Genomic DNA, 12901 nt, shown 5'->3' on the forward strand with positions numbered 1-12901 from the left:
CTTTTTCCACCCTTCACCATTTGTACACGTCTCAGGTTGAGGTTTTGCAACGTAAGGGTTGCTGATATCCAGGCTTGGGTTCCCATTTTCTGCTCTATCACCGCACGTCGTTGTGGATCCTCATATCAAACCGGCCTCTGAGAGGAGAACTGTTTGCGACGGGTTTGATTCGGCAGAAGCGGTGGAAATGAGAGGAGATTGTGAGCAGATGTCCAACAATACTTCAATATATCATAAAGCACAGGGGTCGGCATCTCTGATCCCTCAGATGCGGATCGAATATCTAAGATAAGATAAGATAAGAACAACTTTATTAATCCCGAAGGAAATTGTTGTGCCAGAATTACAGAAAATATAACAGTAATAAATAATTAAAAAAAAAAAAAAGAAAAAGGCAGAATTAGAAATAAAAATAAACTATAAAGTGTCTCAGTGAAACTATAAAGTGTCTTAGTAAACAAGTGATAAAACTATAAGTGTCTTAGTAACAAGTGAGGTAAGGAGTGCACAATAGTATGATAAAAGGAAAAATTGTAGTGTAGATGTTATGAAAGTAAAAATGCATAAGTAAGTAAAATGCATTTTATTGTGGTCGGTTCATTTTTCAAATGTAATTTTACATTTGCAGATTATGGCGATCTTGTAACATCTAAATAGCTCTTTCTGCATGTGCCAGTAAAAGGATGTTAGCTCACAGAGGGAGGACGGCATTTTTGGTTTCCTGCCGGTGGATTGTTTAAGTTTGGCTTTTCATGTTCATGAATACAAGAAGGACTCAAATAGATATTGAATATTTTCCTTAAAAGTAACCTTCAACCCAAGGTCTGTTTTTTGGAGTTCAAACTGTTTTGTTGCATGCAGAAATGCAATTTTAATTTCTCTGCAGTTGTTCATTGATGTCAAAAAAATGCAACCTAGATTGTGTTTACACATAGCATAAAGGAAATTAAAAAAAAAAAAAAAAAAGTATATGCCTTTAAATGACATAAGGGTTGTGTGGCCGACCCCTGGTGTAGCAGAATGATCTGGTTCCCAGGCTTCGTCCCTTTGGACCGAATGAGACACCTTCCATCAGTCTGACATCTTAGCGAGCATCAGAATGCCTCGACCAATAGCAATGGAGTTCTTCAATTCTTCTTGCATTAGATTCTTCCATAAATGTCCTTATCCAGTGTGCCTGTGTCTGCATGTCAGTGACGGTTTTGTTCATCACAGACTCCAGCTTGCCCTCGGCTTGTGGAGCCCCGAGGGCTTTGCCCCTCCATAATGACCAGATGTAGCCCGGCCCTTGAAGTCTCTGCCAAGCATGAACAGGTGGGCAACCTCGGCTTGTGTGCATAGCGTACACCAAAGAGGGAGATGATTCAGAGAGATGGGTTTGAAGGGAGAGGGAGAAGCATCTTAGAATGTGTGTGTGTGTGTGTGTGTGTTAGTGTGCGCGCATGCAAGCATGAATGTGGAGGGAGTGTGAGAGACAGGAAGAAAAAGCCTAGAAGACGGGATGAAGCGTCTGGAATTCATGTACTGTATCCAAGGATTGAGGTAAAATGGTAAAGAACCAAAAGTGAAAAGAAAAGTGAAAAGTAACAGGGTTAAATACGGTATGAATTCCAAACAGACAATCTGACTGGCAAAAGTTTAAATGTTTACCGTTTCTGCTGAGTGATAGCAATTAGCTTATATGCAAAAAAAAAAAAAAAAGATAGATAAATGAGTATAAAGTCTAACAACTCAACCTTAAGTGTTTTACGAAATGTCCCCATTTCAGATTTGTCTCTCCTGAACGCCTTCCGGGCTGCAGACAAATAATTGACAGTAACTCCATTATATGTGTATATATATATTTTTAATTTTCATTTTATTTGTTTAATCTAATTGATTTTACAGATGTAGATTAACTGTCTTTTTGTCGCTATCACACATTGGCAAAGTTCAAGGGAATCACAAGTTTCATTTGGCTGAATGAATAAAGTGTAGCACATAGAAAATTAATAGAGTGTAAATAGAAAATTAATAGCTCTGTCCGCTTTTCTGGCTGTTTTTTTTATTTTTTTTTTTTTTTTATGAAATGCTCTTTATTTCAATTGCGTTGAGTCTCTCAAACACTTCGGCCCATGTCATGATGTCAGATGATTGTGTTTAAGTGAAAGGATGAAAGATCAGAATAAAAGGAGGTGTAAAAAAAAAAAAAAAAACATGTTAATAATAAAGTCGGGATATTGATAACCTTTAAAAGGGTAATTTATTTTCATCGAACTTAAAAACAAACAAGACTGTCAGATATCTGCCCTTCACTATCTTTAAAGCTGAGTCAAGTCCCTCATTAATAACCTCCTTTTTTCCAAAGATGCATTTATATTCCGCCTCTTGACAAGATTTACACTGTTGTTGTAATAGTTCAAAGCAGTAGCCTAACTGTTTTTCCCAAGGCTGCTCAGAAGAAATCCCAAGATATTTCCAGTCCAGATGGTACAAGTAACTCCTTTATCGTCTTCTGGGTGGCTGCTGGCTATCTGGCCGCACGTGTCTGGAATGTCTGAACGGCGAATGAGAAAAGGCTTCGTAATCACCTTTCCCACCAATCACGGGCCTCACCGGTCTTAAACTAATAAGCCAATATTTTAAAACAAAATGTGTTTATATTCAAAATGAATGGGTTTTTTTATGTTTTCTTAGCTACCAGCTCAATTTGAAAGCTATCCACACTCTAAAAGCTTTGTGTTGATGAATATAAAAACAAATCCATCCACCGTCCCAAAACCTTCTATTGAACTAAAATGATGGATCCGTAATGGAAACCCTTCGGAAGAAACCTTGAATACAAGAAAATGCCGACTACATTTTCCAATTCAGCGGGTTCGTTTTCCCCGCGGACGTCCGGAGAGGACGGACAGGATGCATTTCTTACTAACCATGACACTCGGGTTGGGTACCAAGCCAGCTCCCGTTGGCGAGGCATGTTCTCTCCGGTGAACCTTTCAGCAGGTATCCTGGTTCGCAGCTGAAGCGGACCACGCTGCCCACCGAAAACTCCTCCCCCAGACGGATACCGTGCACGGGAACACCTGGATCTCCACACAGCCCGGCAGAGTCCCCTGGGAAGATTGAAAAACCAGTTATTTATATTTCAGATGTCGCAAGAAAATGAATCGATCTTAAGAGAAACGACACTGTTGCTCTGGTGAATTAAATAGGGTTATTATTTTTTAGGTCTTCCTGGTAAAGGAGCTGAACTTCGAGCGGTTTCAAGATAACATCCATCCGGGAAATGAGCCCGGTAACTCGACATGCCTTAATGTACGTAAAGAGAATGAAATAAATGGATAATGGTTTGATTTCTTTGATGTGTTTACACTTTCTTTGACGGTCCGATAGCTTCACTTTAAATAGATGTCATATTAAGCTCGGCTCTGTATTCCTATAGGGTTTATATCGGGGGGAATTGAATTGTTTATAAGGGTGAGAAAGTCGGGGTTATGTTGATAAGAAACGGTGCCTTTATTGACCCTCGAGAGAACACTAGGAATCCCAGGGAAATATAAAAACAGCCGTGAATTATGACGGTAAACCTGTCAGGGTACTATTTTATTGGCAATGACTTAAGTGTGTGTGAAACTTTATTTCTTTTTGCCACAAAAGGTATGTTTGGGTCACATCTCTCTCAGCAGCTTTGAATTTGCAGTTTCCATTGAAAATCTTTTATTCGGGTACGAGTTTTAACCCTTTTTTTGGACCCTTAGCCCCCAAAACGGGAGCACACTCAACGCCCTGAACCAAATGGCTGTAATGCAAGAAGGAGTAAAGGGGGCGCCGACTTTATAGAGCTTCATAAACCATCCAAGGTATGGGCATCTTTGCTCCTCAGCCTAATATGAGTGGATAAAGTAGTTTTATGGAGGACATCCTGGGTGCCCTTGGGGCCTTTGGAGCAGACAAGCAGCCGCAGCTTCTGTCCACCTACTTCACTCATTACCTATGAACAGCTGCCTCCCAAAGTCTTTGTTTACTGCCCCGGAGTTACAAGGGCATCGGTTTGTCTGGATGGAGATATTGCATCTGAGTTAATCAAGTGTTGCGGCGAGAAAGGCGACGAGGGGTGAAAGGATGGACAAGAACAGATTTTCGCTCCAAAAATTAATCATCGACTACTGCGGTTCCCAATCTCTGTCTTCGACATAATTTCATTTTTCCAAATAGTTGACTAGCAATCTGGCGGTAATATTTTATACCGGAGCAGTGCGGTGGCGAGCCGCTCCACTGGCCGTCCAGCTGGCACATTCGTGTCGTGTTGCCGATGACGCCGCGCTGGCCGATGCAACTGTAGCGGATGACTGAGCCCACCGTCCGGCGGTCGCCCGATAACTGGGCGTAGGGCGGCATGCTCGGGCGATCGCACAGCACCACTGTCCAATCGCGGCAGAGGGATGAGAGAAAAAGACCAAAGAACGAGTGAGAACGCTGCGGTGTTATTTCGAATTTCGATATTGAAAACCATGAACGGTACTCTGACTTCAGCAAAAGTGCCAATATGACAACATTTTTGTTCTGCGGTTCAAATCTGATACTCACAAAGGCACTTGGGCAGGGAGCGGTCCCAGGTACTGTCCCCCTGACAGGATACCGAGTTGGTGCCCAGCAAATAGTAGCCGGGGTTACAAGTGTAGGACACAGCGGTCTGGAAGCTGTAACGATGAGGCCCGCTGGAAAGTACCTGCCGAACGCTGTTCTCGACATGTCCCGGCTCTGTGCAATTCACAACTGGGAAAAAAACGGCGTCGACAAAGTTGAGGAAATGGCAAAAGACCGCCTGTTAATGTTTATACCGGGTTAAATCAAAAATCCACGTCAACACAGCACTACGGGGCAGTACTGGCTTTTAGTTGTCGTATATAAATATTTCAGCCTAAAGACATGTATATCTTGATTTTTGTTTAAATGTCATATCACTCTCCTCCTATAGTCCTTCCTCTCATCTCGCATCCGTCACTTGGATACAAAGTAGAAGGCAGACTCTGGAAATAAACATTTGCTTCATTAGAGCTGGTCTCCAGCCACCCCGATGCAGTGATGGTGATGGATGGGGAGCTCCCGGGAGAAGTGGCAACATGTCAGTTTCGCACCAGATGGAGAGAGTTAGGAGAAGCGAGAATGAGGGATGAGTGAGTAGTGACGGATTGCGAGGAGGATGCAGTACAGGTTCAGAGAGGTAGAGGCCCTGATGCTGCAGAGTCTATTGCAAATCATGACTGAATGTCTGGCTATGACTGCAACCAACAGTGATCCATTTGGAGTGCCTCAAACGAGGTAAAATCGTGCGAGGGCTAAATTGGCTTTTTAAACCCAGTATACATATAGCTATTATCACCGAGCCAGTCTATTCCCCATGAATGAGTCTCTGCCGTCGCCAAAATGACCCCATTGTATTCTAATGCGCCTAAAAGCTTGCTCATATTTCGTGCATTCTGGTCGTCCAGAACAGCTAACTTGCCCAGAAATACTTACTCTAATGTATTCCTTCCAGTGGAGAAGTGACCCGTGGTGCATCGTTTACAGCTTTTAGCATAATAACACGACAAAGCGTATTTCGGTGCGGTCGAACCGCTTCAGCGTGAGACGATCCCAGCTTGGAATATGGCTTTGAATAAATGTGCTTGGGCAACAGTACTCAAGGAGCCGTCCAACGGTCATCGGAAATGACTGACCTCCTGGTAAATTCTGTGTGTGTGTTCCGCGAAGCGGAGTGTGAGGGGGGACCAAGCATGAAAGGGACATAAGAATAGCGCCGCGGTGATTCATCTCTTGTTTTCTTCAGAAACGCCGACCCGGGCCGGCCTCCTCTACTCTTGGCCTTTTGCCACAAAACAGCCCTTTATGGCAAGTGTCGCGAAGAGCGCCTTCTTTACTCTGTGGGATTTCTACTGGTTTCACTATTGAAAATCAAATAGGTAAAAACAACAACGACCGCAAAAAGGGAAACCGTGATGACCAGCCGGGAGACTCCTGTCTGCATCAGTCCCGAAGCCTACATTTATTTTGTTGTCGAAATCGCTATCTTGCCCCGACCTCACCTTGTTTGCGGCCTTCGGAACGATCCCTGGCTCTATTTCCTCCGGATCAGCTGAGCTAATGCCGAGGCGAAATGGATGAAATGGATATCGCCGCTCGGAGCGGAAGTGCATGGCAACCCTCCCTGCCAAAAAATGCCTGAAATGCTGTAATTAAGGTGACAAATCTGATTGACAAAAAGACCTCTAATCTACTTAATGTCTCCACATCAACAGTTACGATAATGTTCCTCGGAAACAGGGGCTCGCACCCGCCCACCCACGCGACGCCTCGCACAAAATACATCATTGAGTCAGTATCTGCTTGGAAGCAAGGCCAATGCTAATATGATGTCAGTGCTAAAGCGGAGAGATTTAAGGTACATGTCTCGCCTACTTAGCATGCGGCAGACGATGTACTCCTCCCCTTGTTTAATATCTGAAGAGCCACTCCACCGAGACGCCGAAGTTTCTCCTCCTTTCAAAAACGCTTCAAAACGCCAAATCCTCTCTCTCCTCATTTAAAACAAAGTCAGAAGTCAATCCATCACCGGTTTGCCGCGGCCTCGTCCCATTACGGCCTCGACCTTGCGAGGGGGACTTTTCTCTCCTCGACGCAAACTTCGGGTTAGTGGGAACTTGAAGGTAGACATAAATACAGAGGTGCATCGCTTGCCAGAAAGACCCCGCCTTATTTGGTGCAATTCACGGAAAAGGTGCACGGCGGCAGACTCTCCGATGAGCTCGAGTATCCTACCGATGAACTTGGTCCTCCCTCCTTTGTTTTCAGGGGACGTTTGTTTCCCGGACAGGGAGGTGAGCCATTGGGTGAAACAGAGGTAGCTTTGAAATAATATCATATGTAAATATTATCTAGCAGCTCCGCAGACCATCTGGTAATGAAATAACCCGGGCTCCTGTTTGGTTTTTCATTTTAATTTCCACTAATATATTTTGTTTAAAGTCTTTCTCCCTCTGGGTTTCTCTGCGCTTCAATTCTGCTTTTCTGTGATTGGGGTCATCTGAGGGCCAGAGGATGTGACATTGCACGCTACTAATACAATTTAATACATACGGACACAATGGGGAGTGAATACAAATATCCCCAAAGTCACGGTCAAGTGTATTTATCTCATGCACCAAAGGCTCCACCTAAACAACGCTAACGTAGCCCCGATAATAATATTCATGAGAATAGTATGGATGTCGGCTAGCATATACGGATGTCCCTAAATGAGTTCCTCTTGTGAAAAAAAACTGCATCGTTCACTTTGTCACAGACGTTTGCTTTGATGCGTAATGTCATACGACACAAAACTTACTTTTGCATCTGGGAAGGGTGTTACTCCACTGTCCACTGGCCTGGCACGTCGATTTTATTGCCCCCTCCAGAACATATCCAGTATTGCAAGCAAAGCGAACGACGTCGTTTAGGTTGAACTGGTTCCCTTGTGTTAAACCGAAGGTAGGGTTGCCTGGATGGCCACATGTGATGGCTTTGGAAGTAAAAGAAAAACAAAATTATAAAAAATCTTAAAGATTACGTATGCAGCACATTAAAAGGAGAGTGTCAGTACTGGAGAAAAATGGGAATAAACAATAATAAAGTAGCATTTTTGATAATAAACCAATCTGATGAGATCAGGATGAATTTTTGGGGTGCTCCAGTTTAACGTTTTAAAGAAATGATTGCTTCACTATCAGTATTAATAATTCATGTCAGCGGTAGTTTAATTAACTCTTTTGCGACAGTACCGTCTTCACTGCAGTCAGGGGACGAGTGTTCAAGCTTGGTTTTGTTAAAATGGTTTATTTTCATGCTAAAAATGATTCTGTCATTCTCGTCACGGAAAACTCACATCCTTTTTAAATGATCTATAGTACACAAGCTTTGGCTTATGAAGCAAGTCCATTCAGGAGAGTCTTGAATTAATTCAAATTAGTGTTGAATTAATCACAATTAGAGAAACAAAGAATAATCTGGGCTTGATGTCTGGTGTGAGGAGCAAACTAGGTTAGAAATAGTCACTAAATTAATCATAGTTGAGTTTCGGTTTCAAAAACAACAGTTTTTTATTATTTTGCATTTTTAGTTCAGGAGCTTTGAATATACCAAACATGTTGCAACCAAGGCAGGTAGTGTTGGATAGATTTATTCATTTCACATTTTTGCTCTGTTGGTTTGGACAAAAAAAACAAACAAAAAAAAAAAACAAAAAAAACAATCACGATGTGCGGTTTGTATTGGCTGAAAAGTGTACCTTTACTAGACTCACACATACCGTTTTAAACTCTTGGTTAAAAAAAAAACACATTTGATAAATAAACATGGGCGCCAGGCTTGAAAGTAATGACCTAGTTGGCCTTGCACCACATTGTCCCACGCGTAAAACGGGCTCTGCGTAAAAGAAGTGTGTACTCACGAACACAGACAGGGGTGCGGCCTGACCAGCGGTGATCTTGCTCACATATCCGGACCGACACTCCGATGAGGCGAAATCCCGGATTGCACTGGTACACAACGCTGCCCCGGTAGTTGTAGTTCTCCCCAATAATCTGTCCATTTACGATGGGTTCAGGAGTGCCACAATGGCCAGCTAGGTGACAGAAAAGGAGAAATTGACTCTGTGTTTGATTCATCGAGTGAGAGAGTGCGAGACAAGAAAATATTTGCGATGGTCATCTTACCGAGGCACTGGACCTGCGTTCCACTCCAGAGCCCGTTGGACATACACTCACGGACACGAGAACCCACCAAGGTGTATCCTGTATTGCAGGAGAAAATGGCCGTGGCTCCGTACACTGTCAGGGTTCCGATTTTGTTGCCGTTCGGTGGAGTCCCGAGATCCCCGCAGGAAATAACTACAAAGAAAATAAATAAAGGAATGAATCGTTTTTGTTGTAGAACGTTTGGTACATATTCATTAAGTTTTCATTTGAATCTATGTTTTTTTGAAAAATATACATGATGAAAACAGAGTTTTGGCATGCATCTTCATTATTCAGTATTATTATTATAATTTTTTGATTAACAAGTGCAAATGCCATGCTCTGGAAAGGAGAGGAATGAAAGTTAGTCGCAGCAAGACGGAACATATGTGTGTGAATGAGAGGAACTCGGGTGGAACGGTGAGGCTACAGGGAGTGGAGATCAAGAAGCTGGAGGATCTCAGGTACTTGGGGTCAACAGTCCAGAGCGTAGGAGAGTGTGGAAAAGAGGAGAAGAGACGGGTTCAAGCAGGTTGGAATGGGTGGAGAATGATGTGATAGAAGACTTTCAGCCAGAAGGAAAGGAAAGGTGTACAAGACTGGTGAGACCAGCGATGATGTTTGGACTAGAAACTGTTCCAATGACCAAAAGACAGCAGGCAGAACTAGAGGTTGCAGAGATGAAGATGTTGAGGTTCTCTTTGGCAGTGATCAGGATGGAGAGGATCAGGAATGAGTCTATCAGAGGAACAGCACATGTTAGATGTTTTGGAGAGAAGGTCAGAGAAGCCAGACGGAGATGGTTGGGTCATGGACAGAGGAGGGATGGAGAATATATTGGTAGACGGATGCTGGGATTGGAGCTGCCAGGCAAGAGGTCTGGAGGAAGACCAAAGAGAAGATTTATGGACGTAGTGAGAGAAGATATGAAGGTTTGAGAGAGGAGGATCCAGAGAATAGGGTTAGATGGAGAAAGTTGACTCGCTGTGGCGACACCTGACGGGAAAAGCCAAAAGAAGAAGAAGAAGTTGGCCCTTGACATTTTTGTCAATTTTTTTTATGAATATGCCAATGTTGCAAATTTTTCACTTTTTCAAATATTTTTCACTTTGTCAACAATTTTCATCATACTTTATAATTTTCACATTTTTTCCAATTGGCTGACTTTTGACATTTTTTGACAAAATTTTCATGAATATTTGTACTATGACATTTTGCTAACTTTTCACTTTTCCTAATATTTTTCACTTTGTCAACAATTTTTTCAGTACTTTATGATTTTCACATTTTTTCCAATGTTAGTGACCTTTGACATTTTTGGTCAAAATTTTCATGACGACAAATATTTTTCACATTCTGCCAATTTTTAAACTTTTCCCAATATTTTTCACTTTGTCTACAATTTTCGTCATACTGAATAGTTTTAATTTTTTTTTTTCCAATTTGATGACATTTGAAATTTTTGTCAAAATTTTCATGGATATTTGTACTGTGACATTTTGCTAACTTTTCACTTTTCCTAAAGTTGACTCGCTGTGGCGACACCTGAAGGGAAAAGCCGAAAAAAGAAGAAGAAGAAGAAGAAGAAGAAGAAGAAGAAGAAGAAGAAGCTGGACTTTGACATTTTTGTCAATTTTTTTATGAATATGCCAATGTTGCCAATTTTTCACTTTTTCAAATTTTTTTCACTTTGTCAACAATTTTCATCATACTTTATAATTTTCACATTTTTTCCAATTGGCTGACTTTTGACATTTTTTGACAAAATTTTCATGAATATTTGTACTATGACATTTTGCTAACTTTTCACTTTTCCTAATATTTTTCACTTTGTCAACAATTTTTTCAGTACTTTATGATTTTCACATTTTTTCCAATGTTAGTGACCTTTGACATTTTTGGTCAAAATTTTCATGACTACAAATATTTTTCACATTCTGCCAATTTTTAAACTTTTCCCAATATTTTTCACTTTGTCTACAATTTTCGTCATACTGAATAGTTTTAATTTTTTTTTTTTCCAATTTGATGACATTTGAAATTTTTGTCAAAATTTTCATGGATATTTGTACTGTGACATTTTGCTAACTTTTCACTTTTCCTAAAGTTGACTCCCTGTGGCGACACCTGAAGGGAAAAGCCGAAAAAAGAAGAAGAAGAAGAAGAAGAAGAAGAAGAAGAAGAAGAAGAAGCTGGACTTTGACATTTTTGTCAATTTTTTTATGAATATGCCAATGTTGCCAAATTTTCACTTTTTCAAATTTTTTTCACTTTGTCAACAATTTTCATCATACTTTATAATTTTCACATTTTTTCCAATTGGCTGACTTTTGACATTTTTTGACAAAATTTTCATGAATATTTGTACTATGACATTTTGCTAACTTTTCACTTTTCCTAATATTTTTCACTTTGTCAACAATTTTTTCAGTACTTTATGATTTTCACATTTTTTCCAATGTTAGTGACCTTTGACATTTTTGGTCAAAATTTTCATGACTACAAATATTTTTCACATTCTGCCAATTTTTAAACTTTTCCCAATATTTTTCACTTTGTCTACAATTTTCGTCATACTGAATAGTTTTAATTTTTTTTTTTTCCAATTTGATGACATTTGAAATTTTTGTCAAAATTTTCATGGATATTTGTACTGTTACATTTTGCTAACTTTTCACTTTTCCTAAAGTTGACTCCCTGTGGCGACACCTGAAGGGAAAAGCCGAAAAAAGAAGAAGAAGAAGAAGAAGAAGAAGAAGAAGAAGAAGAAGAAGAAGAAGAAGAAGCTGGACTTTGACATTTTTGTCAATTTTTTTATGAATATGCCAATGTTGCCAAATTTTCACTTTTTCAAATTTTTTTCACTTTGTCAACAATTTTCATCATACTTTATAATTTTCACATTTTTTCCAATTGGCTGACTTTTGACATTTTTTGACAAAATTTTCATGAATATTTGTACTATGACATTTTGCTAACTTTTCACTTTTCCTAATATTTTTCACTTTGTCAACAATTTTTTCAGTACTTTATGATTTTCACATTTTTTCCAATGTTAGTGACCTTTGACATTTTTGGTCAAAATTTTCATGACGACAAATATTTTTCACATTCTGCCAATTTTTAAACTTTTCCCAATATTTTTCACTTTGTCTACAATTTTCGTCATACTGAATAGTTTTATTTTTTTTTTTTCCAATTTGATGACATTTGAAATTTTTGTCAAAATTTTCATGGATATTTGTACTGTGACATTTTGCTAACTTTTCACTTTTCCTAAAGTTGACTCGCTGTGGCGACACCTGAAGGGAAAAGCCGAAAAAAGAAGAAGAAGAAGAAGAAGAAGAAGAAGAAGAAGAAGAAGAAGCTGGACTTTGACATTTTTGTCAATTTTTTTATGAATATGCCAATGTTGCCAATTTTTCACTTTTTCAAATTTTTTTCACTTTGTCAACAATTTTCATCATACTTTATAATTTTCACATTTTTTCCAATTGGCTGACTTTTGACATTTTTTGACAAAATTTTCATGAATATTTGTACTATGACATTTTGCTAACTTTTCACTTTTCCTAATATTTTTCACTTTGTCAACAATTTTTTCAGTACTTTATGATTTTCACATTTTTTCCAATGTTAGTGACCTTTGACATTTTTGGTCAAAATTTTCATGACTACAAATATTTTTCACATTCTGCCAATTTTTAAACTTTTCCCAATATTTTTCACTTTGTCTACAATTTTCGTCATACTGAATAGTTTTAATTTTTTTTTTTTCCAATTTGATGACATTTGAAATTTTTGTCAAAATTTTCATGGATATTTGTACTGTGACATTTTGCTAACTTTTCACTTTTCCTAAAGTTGACTCCCTGTGGCGACACCTGAAGGGAAAAGCCGAAAAAAGAAGAAGAAGAAGAAGAAGAAGAAGAAGAAGAAGAAGAAGAAGAAGAAGAAGAAGAAGAAGCTGGACTTTGACATTTTTGTCAATTTTTTTATGAATATGCCAATGTTGCCAAATTTTCACTTTTTCAAATTTTTTTCACTTTGTCAACAATTTTCATCATACTTTATAATTTTCACATTTTTTCCAATTGGCTGACTTTTGACATTTTTTGACAAAATTTTCATGAATATTTGTACTATGA

General features: G+C 39.4%; 1 protein-coding gene across 1 annotated transcript in view; it reads right to left on the reverse strand.

Moving 5' to 3' along the window:
* The window catches only part of csmd2 (CUB and Sushi multiple domains 2), a 232636-nt gene that overhangs the window by 20578 nt on the left and 199157 nt on the right, over nt 1-12901 (reverse strand). The window contains exons 53-58 of the mRNA XM_086171636.1: nt 8733-8906; nt 8468-8641; nt 7367-7540; nt 4570-4758; nt 4230-4403; nt 2913-3095 (exon numbers count right to left, since the gene is read on the reverse strand). Coding sequence (XP_086027762.1) covers nt 2913-3095; nt 4230-4403; nt 4570-4758; nt 7367-7540; nt 8468-8641; nt 8733-8906 — 1068 coding nt within the window. The remainder of the gene's footprint in view (nt 1-2912; nt 3096-4229; nt 4404-4569; nt 4759-7366; nt 7541-8467; nt 8642-8732; nt 8907-12901) is intronic.

Source organism: Fistularia commersonii, chromosome 24, assembly GCF_037954325.1.
Source record: "Fistularia commersonii isolate RoL2024-O1a breed Wild chromosome 24, RoL_Fcom_v1.0, whole genome shotgun sequence".
Lineage (NCBI taxonomy): Eukaryota > Metazoa > Chordata > Actinopteri > Syngnathiformes > Fistulariidae > Fistularia > Fistularia commersonii.